General features: G+C 39.3%; 1 protein-coding gene across 1 annotated transcript; it reads left to right on the top strand.

Moving 5' to 3' along the window:
• Positions 1-5,378: 5,378 nt before the first annotated feature.
• On the top strand, positions 5,379-9,312 carry LOC132623617 (putative pentatricopeptide repeat-containing protein At5g43820). The gene is made up of 2 exons (XM_060338394.1): positions 5,379-7,475; positions 8,826-9,312. Exon 1 carries the CDS (start codon positions 5,497-5,499, stop codon positions 7,126-7,128), a length of 1,632 nt encoding a protein of 543 aa, XP_060194377.1. The 5' UTR covers positions 5,379-5,496; the 3' UTR covers positions 7,129-7,475; positions 8,826-9,312.
• The last annotated feature ends 6,312 nt before the right edge of the window (positions 9,313-15,624 follow it).

Genomic DNA, 15,624 nt, shown 5'->3' with positions numbered 1-15,624 from the left:
CGACAAGGCTATCAAATGGCACAACGGCCCAAAACACATATACGAATGCACGCCGACAAGGCTGCCATAACGAATGGGATCATACCAAACACACCCGTACAGAAGTAGGCACACACACCCACAAATACGTCTACAGACCTCTAAACAGACCAAACGAATCATATGGCGGGTCAGGCCCCGCCGTACCCCTGAACGAATATATACATACATAGCGAACAAAATATATATACCAAAAGTGTATGCTCTGAAATGAGAAGAGCACTCCAAACAGCAGAAGAGAGTGTCCTAAACTGGTGGATCACCAAACTGTGCGTCTGTACCTGCGGGCATGAAACGCAGCCCCCCGAAGAAAGGGGGTCAGTACGAAATATGTACTGAGTATGCAAAGCAGAATATACAGAAAGCAAATCTGAGACATAAACGAAATGGAAGTACCAAACATAAGTGCAAATCCAACATATCAAAATTTGCTTACTTTCAAAAATATGTAAGTAATGCATAGGGTACAGAAGAATATGGTCGCCCACCCGTCGATGGCGCCATAACACAGCATAACACCAGAAAGTTTCAAATCTCCGTATCCCCGTCACATATCACATCACAACATAACGCCATACACAGCATAACACCAAATATAGGTGGAACCCGACCCTCTTTTGCGAGTAGCTCGGTGAACCATAAACACAACACAACTCCGGAGTATATCAAAGCGCGCACGATAACAGAACCGGCCCAGGAACCGGCGAAAGATATAACAGAACGCACGAGCAGAGTCATGAGTAACCATATGCATAAAATCATTATCATAGACTCAAATATAAGTAAATGACCATACTTGAAATTCGAAATGATAATCATACCAAATTCTTTCAAAAATCGTCCGAATTACATAAAGGAAAGTCGCGGGACCCATGGACGGGTATTGACCCGAGTCGGGCCCGCCTATGGAAAATATACTCATTATACATAATGTCAACTCTTATAAAAATATTGGAGCAATCCGAGCATTTATACGAAAGATATGACATTCAAAATTTCGAAGTTCTTTAAAGTGAAACCTTTTTGCGCAAAGTTCGAAAAGCGATTTTTCAAATACATAAAGGTTCATATTTCACCAAATCATACATAAGAGTGCCAAAGAACATATACGGATCATAACATGCTCGGATTTCGGATTTGGAATTTTCCTTAAGGCTCTAATTTAGCCTATGAAAACTAAGACATGCCAAAAAGAAAGGAAGTTGCCTTACATACCTGTCAGCGACTATTCGTGAATCCTTTTCGCCTCGTCGCCCTTTTAGCCTATTTATATAAAAGAGTAACATTATCGTTAGTAACTATACTTTCTAGTTCGTAAATCCGTAGGCCGTCACTTATAGAACTTATTCCTTAACTTATACTTTCTCGTTAAGGGTTTTTCATTATTAAAGATTTAACAAAAATCGGGCAGCATTTCCTCTATATGTTCGCCTAACCCGAATTTCCAGTTATTCTCCTGTTAACACAGAAATACCAACAACAGAGATATACGTAATAAATTCTCACAATTCAGCCCATAGCAATTCTAACAACCCAACAATCTCTCTTAACCCATTTCAACCCACAATTTCCTATAACATCGATTTCATGCATTTTCTAAATTCCAATTTCGTCCAATCCAATTCTAATAATTCTATTCCAACACTATTAACACAATTACACCATAAAATAAGAAAATCTTACCAAATTTTTCTCGGGAGAATTTCTACACTCAATTGCTCCAATTTTACAATTTCTTCTTCCCCAACTTAATATCCAATGTTGCTATCATCTCCTTGAACTTGTATTGCACTTGAAACTTGATCAAAATATTCAACAATGCAAATTTTTCTTCAACACCATGGCTGCCTCCCTCAAACGTTTGGGGCATCTTATGATTCAATTTTTTTTATTTTTTTTTTTAAAAACAATTTTTTCAAAGCTAAGGCTGGCCGTGTATGGCTGCTCATTATTTTTTTTTCTTCAACATAATTCTTTTGTGAAGATGAATTTCAAAGCCATGGTCGTATGGCTGCCCACATTCTTCAATAAAATTCTTTTGATCTTGGTTTATTCTTATTTACTTGCTATATGAATTGTCCAAGTAACTTTGTGTTGGAATTCACGTATGCATCACCCCTAGGCAGCATATTTGTACTCTTTGAAGAGCAACTTAGTCTCTTTTGATGCCACCTATTAAGTATGTGGTCCCTCCCATTAAATGGCTGCCACCTCATGATTCCATGTAAGTTTTTGTAAGCGGCAATTATCCATCTTATTCAATTAATACCACAATTAATTTTTTGATCTCAATTCAATTTAATAACAATTATTTTAATATACTTCATATACTCATTGCCATGATTATGTGACATAGCACCAGTCCATAGTCCCTTTTGGTACACATAAAATATTATTTTTAATCATCGTCGTCACACTCTTCCATCTTAAATCATTTCGGGACTTCATCCTCGTATACACTGAGTTCTTTATTTTCATGCTTGAATATGACCAAATCCTTTGGCTCGGGTAAATTTGCTAATATTGGATGGTTCAATTTCCTAGTCCAAAAATACGGGCTATTATAGCTTTGACCGTATTTCATCAAATAAATTTCGAACCTCGACAAAACTTACTTTCTTAGATTTGTTTAACTTCAAATATTTATAACACATCTGTACCATTACAAGCTTGGGAGGATAACCTCATTTTCGTTACTAATATCATTTAACTCGCACGCTTTCCAACGCATGCCAAAAGTTTGTAAATTTTACTCGCTAGGCAATAGTTTATCTTGGCCAAAAGGCAGCCAAGATAGTTGAATTGAATAACTCCTTGAATCTAATTTTTAGGTGTAAAATCTTGATTAAAACAACCCGAGTTTTTCAGGAGGATCAATTTTGAACCTCAAGCAATTGCAAAGCGTTGGATGAATTTAGTTTAACAGTTTTCAACACAAATATGATTGATGGTAAATGAATTGATTAGATTTATCAATCAAATATTTAATCCATGACCTGTTGGGACTGACTACTAAAGTAATTAGATTAATAGCTCCGTTAAATCTATAACAATCTTTTATGTCGTTATATTCTAATAAATATCTCAAAAGGTCATTCAACTATGAGGATTATATAGCAAAGTCATTCAATTTTATTTTGTATCAATAAAATCAATCAACTTAGGCTTTTGTCAATCACTCAACCAATTTGTCACAAAGAAAATGTGACATGACAAAATAATTACTTTTTTATGTCACATAGACATGGATCCCACAAATATAACAAAATCTTATCGAATTTGTTTTATAATTTAATTAACACTTATCCTCTCCATGCTTATAGATACTTAACCATTTCTTACGAAAAAGCAATTTTTAAAAAAGTGTTTTTGGAGGGAAATCATATTTTCTTTTAGCTTTTGAAAAACACTTTTTGCTACTTTTCAACATTTATTTTCTTTCAAAAATTTGACCAAACAAATCACTTTTTTCAAGATCGTCACTTTTTGAAAGGAAAAAAAAAAAAACGCTTTTGACTCACAAAAGTTTGGTCGGGCTAATATATCTTAGTTCGCCCTGAATAATGTTAACAATTTTAAGAAAGGCTTAAGTGACTAAAACGCCCCCGAACTTGGCACGTTTTGCAACTTCAGTCCCCAAACTATTGATGAACTTCAAGACACCCCTCAACTCAGCTAAATGGGTTTTATTACACCCCTGAGCTCATGACCCGGAGTGAGTGTAGTCACTCGCGGGTCCAGCTGTAATAAAAGGCTTATGTGGCCCTCCACGTGTAAAATATTAATGCCACATGACATTTTCATTCTATGTGTCCTCCACATAGATAAATTATTTTGAAAAAAAATGTAAAATTATTTTTTTTTTAATAAAAAATCTGGAACAATGAAATATTTATTTGAAATTTGGAAAATTTGATTTTTTTTTAAACAAAAAAAAAACTGAGAAACTACAGTTTTAATTAAAATATCTGTAAAAAAAATGGATTTTTTTTAAGAAAAACTGAAAACTTGATATATTTTTAAAATTGCCCTAAAAAATTCAGATTTTCATGATTCTTTTAAGACACTTCTTTAAAAAAGAACTGGAAAAAGCTATTTTTTTTTTAAATGTGGAAAACCTTTTTTTTTTAAAAAAAATCCCGGAAAATTAGATTAGTTTTTAAATCTAGGAAAAAATCATCAGTTTTCCACTTTATTCTTAAAAAAATCAATATCCGAGATTTTTAAAAAGTCCAGGTTTTTAATCAAAAATTCAATTTTTCAGATTCTTTTTTAGAAAAATGGGTTCATTTAGTTTTCCATATTTTTAAAAAGTCCAGGTTTTTTAATTAAAAAAATAATAATCAATTTTCCAATTTTTTTTTTAAATAACGGGTTTCTCAGTTTCAAGATTTAAAAAGTTCCAATTTTGTAAATAAAAAATCCAGTCCAGATTTATTTTTAAAAAATGGGTTTTCCACATTTAAAAAAAAAATAGTTTTTTCTGATTTTAAAAAAATATACTTTTTAATCAATTTTCTAAAATTGATTTTTCTTTTAAAAAAAAAAAAATTGACGTGGCACCTCTCACGCGCCTGTTGGTGTATGACTACACTTACTGTGCCATGTGGCAGCTCGGGGATGAATTAAAACCCATTTTGCCAAGTTTAGGGGTGTCTTGAAGTGCAGTATTAGTTTGAGGACTAAAGTTGCAATTCATACCAAGTTTAGGGGCGTTTTAGTCACTTAAGCCTTTAAGAAAACAATCTTCAAAAGAGTGAAAGACCGTATGATAAGCACCTTTCTTTAATCAGAAAAGGGCCAAAATTATTCCTGAACTTTGGAAAATAGTTCATCCATACTCTTCGTTATACTTTAGGGCCAATTATACCCTTACCGTTATACTATGGGGTCAATTATACCCTTATGTCTAACAGGTGCCACGTGGCATCATCCCAGCCCTTCAAAATTATTTTCCCCTCAAATAATTTTTTACCCACTAAAATAACCCAACCCGACCCGATTTTTTATTTTTTTTAGCCAAACTGATACGGACCCAACCCAATACCCCTTGGATGGAAAGAAAAAAAAAATCGGGTCGGGTTGGGTTATTTTAGTGGGTAAAAAATTATTTGAGGGGAAAATAATTTTGAAGGGCTGGGATGATGCCACGTGGCAGCTGTTAGACATAAGGGTATAATTGACCCCATAGTATAACGGTAAGGGTATAATTGGCCCTAAAGTATAACGAAGGGTATGAATGAACTATTTACCAAAGTTCAGGGCTAATTTTGGTCCTTTTCCGTTCTTTAATTCTAACAAATCACCATACGCCTAGTGTCGATGTCGTGTAACGAAAGACGGGTTCGTAAGTTGGAAACCGGTACGATGTCGCACAAAGGGTAACATTATCGTCCTCAAATCATTTTTCAGAGACCAGCAAAAAATCCCCAATCAATAGGGAATTACAAATTTACAATGCTTCTCGCAAGATTTCTCACTTCCAGGTCCACTTCTCTTAATCTTTCCCCATTAATCTCTACATTATCTCACTCAATTTCATCATTACCATTTTCTAATTCCCCCACTAATTTAGACGAATCTCATGTACTAACCCAACTCTCCCACCTTTTACCCATCCGTCAAACAGTAAAAACCTTTCCTACACATTTACCTAACCAAAACAATCAGTGTAAATTTAACGTCTTAGATGAGCTTTTAACTCCTGAAGATAAGTTACGTGGCATTTTTCTCCAAAAACTTAAGGGCAAAACTGCAATTGAAAAAGCACTTACATCTGTTAACGTTGAATTAACGGTTGATTTAGTTGCTAATGTTGTAAACAAGGGTAATTTAGATGGTACATCAATTGTTACATTTTTCAATTGGGCTGTCAAACAACCAACACTACTTATTAATAATGATACTTACTGTATAGTTATTAAAGCATTAGGGAGGAGGAAGTTTTTTGAGCATATGGTTGATATGTTCAAGGAAATGAGGAATAAAGGAATTATCCCGAATTTAGAGACACTTGAGATTGTGGTTGATAGCTTTATTCGAGCTCGACGAATTTCAAAGGCTGTAGAGTTGTTTAGTGGATTAGAGGACTATGGATTGTGGTGTAGTACGGAGACGCTTAACGTTGTTTTAGGGTGTTTATGTCGTCGATCACATGTAGGTGCTGCGAATTCGTTACTTGTGAAAATGAAAGAGAAGGTTTCTTTTGATGTCGCGACTTATAATATAGTTATTGGTGGGTGGTCGAGATTTGGGAGTGTTAAGGAAGTAGAGAGAATCTTGAAGGAAATGGTGGATGATGGATTTGAGGCGAATAATTTGACTTATAGTTATGTTCTTGAATGTTTAGGGAGAGCTGGTAGAATTGATGAGGCCGTTGAGATTTTCGAGGGTTTGGAGGAAAAGGGGTGTGTGGTTGATGTTGAGATATACAATGCAATGATATCGAATTTCATTGCACATGGTGAAATTGATGAATCGTTGAAATATTATGAGAGGATGTTAAATAGGGGTTGTGAGCCGGATGGTGATACTTATATGAGACTAATATCTGCTTTTTTGAAAGCTAGAAGAGTAGCCGATGCAATTGAAATGTTTGATGAAATGTTAAACAGGGGGATGATTGTAACTACAGGGACTGTGACCTCTTTTCTCGAGCCTTTGTGTAGTTATGGTCCACCCCATGCAGCTCTAACGATTTATAAGAAGGCGAGACAAGCGGGATGTAGGATATCCTTGACTGCATACAAGTTGCTGCTTATGCGGCTTTCTAGGTTTGGGAAATGTGGTATGCTGTTAAACATCTGGAATGAGATGCAAGAAAGTGGTTATTCTTCTGATATGGAAGTTTATGAGTATGTCATCAATGGGCTTTGCAACATAGGACAGCTTGAAAATGCTGTCCTGGTAATGGAGGAAGCTTTAGAGAAAGGATTTTACCCCAGCAGGCTTATCTGTAGCAAATTAAACAATAAGCTACTAGCTTCGAACAAAATAGAGATTGCATACAGGCTTTTTCTAAAGATAAAAATTGCACGTGGAAAGCATAATTCACAAACATACTGGCGTGCTAAAGGGTGGCATTTCTGATCTTTGCACAGTCAGTTGCTTAGTGCAACCGTATCTGCTTTCAGAGTGATAAACATGACAATAATCACACATCAACTTTCACTACCCTTAGCTGCCACTGGCAATGAACTGAGTTTGCTCTTTTGCTTGGGCATCCACTGCATTGTTTTGAAGGGTAATATTTGAGAAATTATGTGAAGCAGCAGGAACTGAAGTACTGTTTTGCATTGTCATGGAGGGCTAATACATGAGAAATTTCTTGATGCACGGGGGACTGAAGTGTTACTTTTCTTTTCTAGAAGTTGTTCTGTGGAAAGTACGGAAAAGTCGTTTCAACCTGAGTCACATATTTAACTTTGACCATTGAGGTGAGTGCTTCTAGTTGGCGTCAAGTTGTGTAGCTGGTAATGAATGTATTCTAACTTCTGTGGTAGCAGTAACATGAAAAGTAATTAAAGAATTCTCTATCTTGTTTATTCTGAACAATTATTGTAGAAAAATGAGCATCATGACTCTGACTTGTCTTAACTATTTGTTTGAAACATAACTGCCTTTAATCCCCGGGAGGGGGTGGTTTATAAACATGAAATTTGACTTGTAAAGAATAAGGCTTGTGACTCGGTCAAATGATATGGTCTGAGTAATCGGTGACAGATAGCTAGCCGATTCAGAAAAAGAGATTCTTGAAAACTACTGGGGAGCTTCCCAGAATGCACTCCGATGGTAGTGATGCACTTCCATGCTATGTTGCTCGGACTCTTCAAAAATGATGTCGCACCCATGTCGGCTCCTCCGAAAATGCACTACTTTGGAGGATCCGACACACACCAGGTGGCATTTTGAAGAGTCCGAACAAGATAGCTTCCATGTAATATAGGGAAGGTCTGATGTTGGTGAGGAATAAGGATGAAATGGTTGCATCTCTACGGTAGGAACTGGGAAGGTTGATATTGTCGTGAGCGGATGGATGAAAAGATAATTTTCCACCGTAAGAGTCCTCCTTAAACCAGGTCTGAGGTCCCATTAGTTATCCTTAAGGGTGCAGGAGGGTAGGGAATGGTATATTTGGACGAAGGTACAAGAGAGATTAAAGAAGGTTTCTCAGCCTATACATTTATAAATGTGCTTCACTGCTTTGGCATTAATAGGTGATACCCTTATTCTTTAGTTATAAAAAATATTTTGTCATTTGAATGCTCAGCCACTAATGCTTGCATTAGGGTAGGCTGTCTACATCACACCCCTTGGGGTGCGGCCCTTCCCCGGACCCTGCTAGCGCGGGATGCTCTGTGCACCGGGCTGCCCTTAATGCTCAGAACTTGCATATACAAGCAAAGTGTAGAACATTAGGTCTATTGTAGTTTTTATCTTTTCCTCAAATTTATTTGTTAAGGTACTTTTTTCAGTTTTAGTTTACTTGTTTTATCCCTTAACTGACTGGTCCAAATTTTGAAGGAGCCAAGGTATTAGGAATTTTCTGATGGATAACTTCACTGTCACATATCAACCTCCGTAAGGCATAGCCTCTAAATCTTCTACATTAGCATAAATTTTCACGTATGTTTAAGAATGTCTTCTCTCCTGATCTATTTCCCTTGTTTTCTACATGTTCTATAAGGGAACTAGAATACTTATGCTATGCCTGGTCTCTCAACGAACTGAAACGTAGAAATTGGTTCTCCTTGTGTACCTCTCTCTAACTTGGTCCTTTTGTACAGAAAGTGCAAAGAAGTGTTATGAGATGCCTAGAAAGATTACTGAAGCTCTCTTTAGTTGGGAGGCAGCTGGAGCTGGAGCAGATGACATAATCAGATGGAGGATGGTCCCTGCTTGCATTTGGTGGGCAACTTGGAAAGAAAGGAACTCTAGATGCATTGAGAACAGCAGCAACACAATGCAGGAGATCAAACTTAACTGTATTAAGCTTTTTTCTTTTTGGTGTAACCAGATCTACCCAGAGGATACTATATCTATCCTAGACTCATTAGGTTCCTGTTAGAACTGTAGACTGGTTTTACTTTCTTTTGCTCACTTGTAAATATGGTTTCAGTACAACCCATGTACTGTTTTGTGTTTAATACATACAACATGTTACCTTCTCAAAAAAAAAAAAAAGTGTTATAGAGAAACTTGTATCCAGTTTGGAGTGAGGAACTAATGCATTCAGTTCCACAAGATTATACGAGGATGTAGAACTGGTAATAATTCCTTTCCACGTTTCTTGGACAATCTTGGCAAACCTGTTTCTCCTTTTTATTTTCCTTCCTCTCAGTGTGCTTATTTTGTCTATATGATTTACTTTGATGATGCGGCATAATCTGTTGGTATAGGGACTACCGAGAACAACTTAAAGTTCACAGAGGCTTATATCCAAGTTTGTTCAGGGAAGGGCAAAACAGAAAGGGAACTTTTTGGTTTAACAATTCAAGTAGTACATCACTTTTAGAAATTTTACCGAAACCTTACTTCTATATCTTATAGCCCGTATTATCATTGATGTAACTAACTGAGCTGAATCAGATGTATAGAGAAAAAAATGTTTCTATCTTTCCTTGTTGTTCACTTGACACCAGTTGATCAATTTATCCAGGATATATTTTTCGTTTGCTAGTTGATTAATTATTTTCCTGGAGGTACGAGTGGCTGATAGGCCTATGTGTGCTTCCTGGGATTGTGTCTTGGTCCGTTATTATTGACATTGTAGTAGCTTAAATAGGTGGACATTGAGGGGTATAGTATTCGTGTTGTGCAGGTTAAATGGGATGGAACAGGACGGTTTTTATAGTGTTTGTTTATCAGCGCACATTTCCTCAAGGAAATTGTTAAGGCTGGACTCTTGAAAACAAATGTTGTCTCTCTTTTAAATCTCCCAGAAGTTAAGATAGGTATTTGCTATTTGCTTGTTCGCATTTGATGATCAACTCTTTCAAGAATTTTGTGACTTGGTTTTTTTTCACCGTAATCTTTTACACGATAAAGAACTATTCTAACATTCCAATATTACTTCTCCGTGTTCCTGTACTACTTTATCATATCCTGATTTACATGGCTATGCTAAGAATTAAACGAGTGATGCAGGGGAACCGATTAGGATGCACCAACACAAGAACAATAATGCAAGAAAGCAATAAACGTAATGAACACAAGATTTACGTGGAAAACCACGGGGCGAGAAGCGCAGAGAAATCAACTATAAGGTGAGGAGTACAAAACGATCTCAACATGGTGTCGAAGCACAACGAGATCAAAGGAAACGAAAGATTACAATCTCTCAATGAAAACTCTCTCTAACCTAAGTGTGGAGTATAGTCTTGTGTGTAGTCTTGATAGTTGTTCTCTTTTTCCTTTCTTTCTTGATGTTCTAGCGGAAAATCTCCTTTAAATAGGGGTTGAAGACGTTAAAAATCCTAGTTGGAATGGGACAAGCTAGTTGAATCCCTGTTGAAATGGGACAATTATCGAATTCCAATGGAATGGGACAATTATCGAATTCCAGTTGGAATGAGACAATTTCGATAAACCCCTTTGGGACATATTCTAACAATCTCCACCTTGGACCAAAATACATCAACATCAACACTCGTCACCCCATAAAGCCCCGAAGGGCAATTTAAGCATGAAGAACACCAACTAAGTCTAAGCAATGCTTAAACTTAGTAATAGCAAGCGGCTTGGTTAACATATCTGCGGGATTCTCTGACGTGTGAACTTTCTTTACCACAATCTCCCCTGCAGCAATAGTATCTCTGATAAAGTGGTATTTAACGCTAATATGCTTGGTCTTCTGTTATGTCCCGTGTTTTCGTACAATTGGAAATCGTGAAATAATTACGACTTGTGTGTTATAAGGACCTAATTTAAATTTTGTGAATATGACTATGTTGGTTGTGAAATCTTTGATGCTAAGACCTCGGGGAAGGCCGAGGGTAAATTTGGAATTTCGGAAATTAGTTTCGGGAATTACAAAACGGGACTTTTGTGAATTGGGCCAAGAATTAGAACACAAAGTTGAGGCCCAAAGAATGGAGGGTGGCCGGCCACAACAATGGCCCAAACCCATTTCTTTAATGTCATGTGCTAGGCACATGACCAAGGATAAGGATATATATCAACTTATCTCTTAGTATTATCAAGAACAAAAATAAAATTCAAGACCACCAACAAAAGAGGCTCTCGGCCGAACCACATATCCCTCAACAAAATAATTTTTCTAGCCTTTTGTTTTGATCACAAAATCGTGTCCCTTTGGTAAGTATAGTAAGCACAAGACGCTCTCCGACGTGATACAATTTGTTTGGCACAAGAACTACGTTTGCGACAAGTCGGAAAACCAAGAAAAGGTAAGAATTTTGCCCCTCTAATGTTATAGAATTGATATGAATGTGTTAAGAATTGGAAATAGACGAGAATCCCGTAATTTTGATATAAATAGAAAGTCGTGGGTGTGTGTTTGTAGAGTGTTTGGCCGTGAGCCATAGAGAGAAAAAAATTGGTGTGAATTGATCTTGGCTAAGTTGGTATAATGTGTTGTTGTGATCCTTATATCGTAAATGATTGATTGTTGAATTAAATTGGCGGTGGAAAACGAATTCGGATATTATCGGAGAGTGTATATCCTTGGTATCTTATGTATATCATTGTATATTTAGGGTGCTAGAGACTTTAGATATGAACTTATAATGATGTTAATGAATTCGGAATGAAACGACGTGAGTTAGAATGTTCGTCGTGCACTTTTGATTGTTTTGAAGAATTATGGAACATAATGGATTTTGGTGTAATTTCGGGTATGGCTTGGATTGTAGTTAGATTGTGATTGTATAAGTTTGAATGTGGAAATGAATCCAATTATGTAGATGTAGAATTGGAGTTTTGAAAGTTTGAATGGAAGTTGCCAATTTAGATAACAAAGTGGAATTTTGAAGCTAGAATGGCTTGATTGTTGTTTGTGTTGTTTGTTGATGTGTGGGCTGTTGTTGTTGTTGTATTTTGAGCCGAGCTAAGTCTCGGGGATGTTAGATTTATAGGGGAAGTGCTGCCGAAATTTCGGTAGGCAAAAATTGGAGTTAAAGGCATTTTTAAGCCTAAGAATCTCAATTGGTAACTTTGACCATTTGCAGATTTTTGACGAAACGGGACTGGACTTTTGGAAGGGCTTACGACGTCTGTGAGGTATGTAAAGCTTCCCAATTCTTTATTTGGCATATCTTAGTGTGTTAGTTGAATATGAGACCTTCCGGAGCATTTCTGCTCCTCGAAACCCGATCCACAAGAAAGTTACTATTCATTCAATTCGATTGAAGCCTAAAGGCTCCCTTTTGGCTAGAATGCCATTATTCGTCCGAAACCTATCGAAATGTGGTCGGGTAACCTAGAAATGATTATGTATGACCCTTGACAATATTACTGCTCGTAAAAATATGTTCGCCACCTCACTTCGACTCGAGGTGGGTCCGCTACCCCAAAATGCCCGATTTGCCCTTCGGGCCATCTTTGAGAATAGAGTTGAACGTACCACTTTTGATCTTTGGAACACCCTTCCACGGGGTATGTTTGGACTATTCGATGCACTAATCCAGGTTTTGAACTATATGGACCATTTTGGAATCGTTTTGCAAAATGAAACCTTATGTCGACTAAGTATTCGACTATTTTGTAATAGGATATGATTTATGAGTTTACCTTGTTTTGAAACACTATTTTGAAATACGATCTGCATTAGTTTGCTCATGACTCCGCTCGTGCCTTATTATAACTTCGTTCACCGGTTCCCGGGCCGGTTTTGATTCGTGCGCCTTATGACAATTCGGCCGTATGCTGTGTTACGGTTCCCGAGGCTTCGCCATAGGGCCGGGTTCCGTTTGGAGTTATGCTGTGATATGGCTCGTGATGCGATACGCTCACCGATGATTATGATTATGTTCGGGGATGTACGGAGATTTGAAACCTTCTGGTGTTATGCTGTGTGTGGCGCCAGCGTCGGAGTGGCGACCACGTCCTTAAGCGTTTGCATGATTTTGTTTGCATAAAATACATGTATATTATTTCGATACAGATTTTGACATACCAGTTTGTACCCCACTTTGACATTTGATTTGCTTTCGGTTTTGATCTATAATTCTGTACTCCGTGTTTTACATACTCAGTACATATTTCGTACTGACCCCCTTTCTTCGGGGGCTGCGTTTTATGCCCGCAGGTGCATACATCGGTGATCCTCCGCAGTAGGCTTCACTTCTTGCTATTCCGGAGTACTCTTATCCGATCCGGAGTCCACTTTTGGTACAGACTCTTTTGCTTTGTATATATTTGGTATATCTGACTATTTGGGTACGGCGGGGCCCTGTCTCGCCATATGTTTTGTTTTGAGTTCGTAGAGGCCTGTAGTCATATATGTGGGGCGAGGGTCCTATGTGTTTATTGTCTGGTTTTGCTTTCGGGTCTTGAAGCGGTCTGTTTGATATGATGGCCCCAAATGGCCCCTTTTGTATATATTTGCATTTTGACCGGCGATGTCTATTCCGCCGCTTTGTTTGAGTTTGATTTGATATGACCGCTTAAGACATATTTCTCGATATAAATTATGTTTGATATAACTTCTTGAAAATTCTGAAATAAGCTTGGATTCGGAAATGAATATGCGATTTAGTCTGGGTACCCAGGTAGGGTACCAGTCGCGGCCCACGGGGTTGGGTCGTGACAAAAGTGGTATCAGAGCGGTTTGTCCTCGGAATGTCTACAGGCCGTGTCTCGTAGAGTCTTGTTTATCGATGTGTTGTGCACCACATCTATAAACGGGAAGCTACAGGGCATTTAGGATGTTACTTTCTTTGTAATCTTAGATCGTGCGATAGAGCTGTGCTAATAGGATGATTTTGATCTAACTCGCCTTCGTGTTTGCAGTGATGCCTCCGAAGAAGGCAACGGCAGCCCAGAAGGGCAAGGCGAGGATTGGGGAGACTAGCCAGGCACAACGAGCTACCCGGGCTCGTGTATATGATTTGCCTGAGGATGTGCCACAGTCTGAGGGGTCTGCTACACCCCCACTAGTACAGCCTGGAGCAGGACCTTCAGCAGCTCCAGAGGTCCGTGTACCCGCACCTGAGACTCCAGCTCCTCAGCCAGGGGCGGAGGATAGGACCCTGAGGGAGGCTGTACAGCTGTTGACTACACTGGTAGCAGGTCAGGCTCGCAGGCGCGGGCGGAGGGACGACGATGATGATGACAGACGGGACAGCCTGAGAGTTCGGGAGTTTTTGCTATGTGGCCCTCCAGAGTTCTTCGGGTCTAAGCCCGACGAGGACCCCCACGACTTTATTCGGGGGATGCGACGCTCACTGGACTTGGTCAGGGCTTCAGAGACTGAGTCAGTTGAGCTAGCTTCGCACCGGCTTCGAGATGTGGCCACCCACTGGTACGAGACTTGGGAGCTGTCTAGAGGAGAGGGTGCCCCTCCAGCCACTTGGGATCAGTTTGTGACAGCATTCACCCGCCACTTTTTGCCACCAGAGTTACGGCGGGCACGGGCTGATCGATTCTTACGTCTGCAGTAGAGGGGTCGGAGTGTTCGCGAGTATAACCTTGAGTTTGATTCTCTGGCCCGATATGCACCGGCCGTGGTAGCAGATATGTCCGATCGGATGCACAGATATGTTATGGGATTGGACCGGTATTTGGTTGATAGTTGTATGGCAGTGTCATTGCAGGCAGACATGGACATTTCCCGGCTTCAGGCCTATGCGATGGGTATGGAGGACCGTCGCAGATCTGATCCTGCTGGCAGAGATCGAGACAGGAGGCCGCCCAAGAGGGCTAGATCCGTGGGTTATTCAGGGGATTCTCGAGGCGGACAGCCTCAGCAGCAGCAGCAGTCTGACAGATATTTTCCTCCTTCCGGCCGGGGTATTCAGTCAGGTAGCCGGAGATTCGATAGTACAGGACCGTCTGGGGCCGGTCAGAGCTCCAGAGTGGCAGGTTCACAGGTACCCAGGGGTCCCAGCCAGGCCAGACCACCCAGGCCCCGTTGTCCTCATTGCGGAAAGTCTCATCCCGGGGAGTGTTACCGAGCGACTGGAGCTTGCTTTTCGTGTGGTGGTCAGGGCCACTTTATGAGAGATTGTCCATTGGCTAGCGGTTCTGGTAGTGCTGCTCAGCAGACAGGGTCAGCCGCCGGTTCTTCTTCTGCTCCATCAGTTGCACGCCCTGGAGGGCGAGGTACTTCAGCACCGGCAGGACGCGGTCGAGGCCGCGGTGGCACTTCAGGTTCTAGCGGTCCCTCGAACCGCATATATGCTTTGGCCAGCCGCCAGGATCAGGAGGCTTCGCCAAACGTCGTCACAGGTACATTGCTGGTTTTCTCCAGATCTGTATATGCATTGATTGACCCTGGTTCTACCTTATCGTATATTTCCCCGCTCGTTGCTAGTAAGATTGGGATAGTGTCTGAGCCTATAGAACCGTTTGAGGTAGCTACGCCAGTTGGGGATTTTATTATAGCGAGGCAGATTTATAAGGATT

The sequence above is a fragment of the Lycium barbarum genome, chromosome 12 (genome assembly GCF_019175385.1).
Source record: "Lycium barbarum isolate Lr01 chromosome 12, ASM1917538v2, whole genome shotgun sequence".
NCBI classification, from domain to species: Eukaryota; Viridiplantae; Streptophyta; class Magnoliopsida; order Solanales; family Solanaceae; genus Lycium; species Lycium barbarum.
This window is presented reverse-complemented; position numbering and strand designations above follow the sequence as displayed.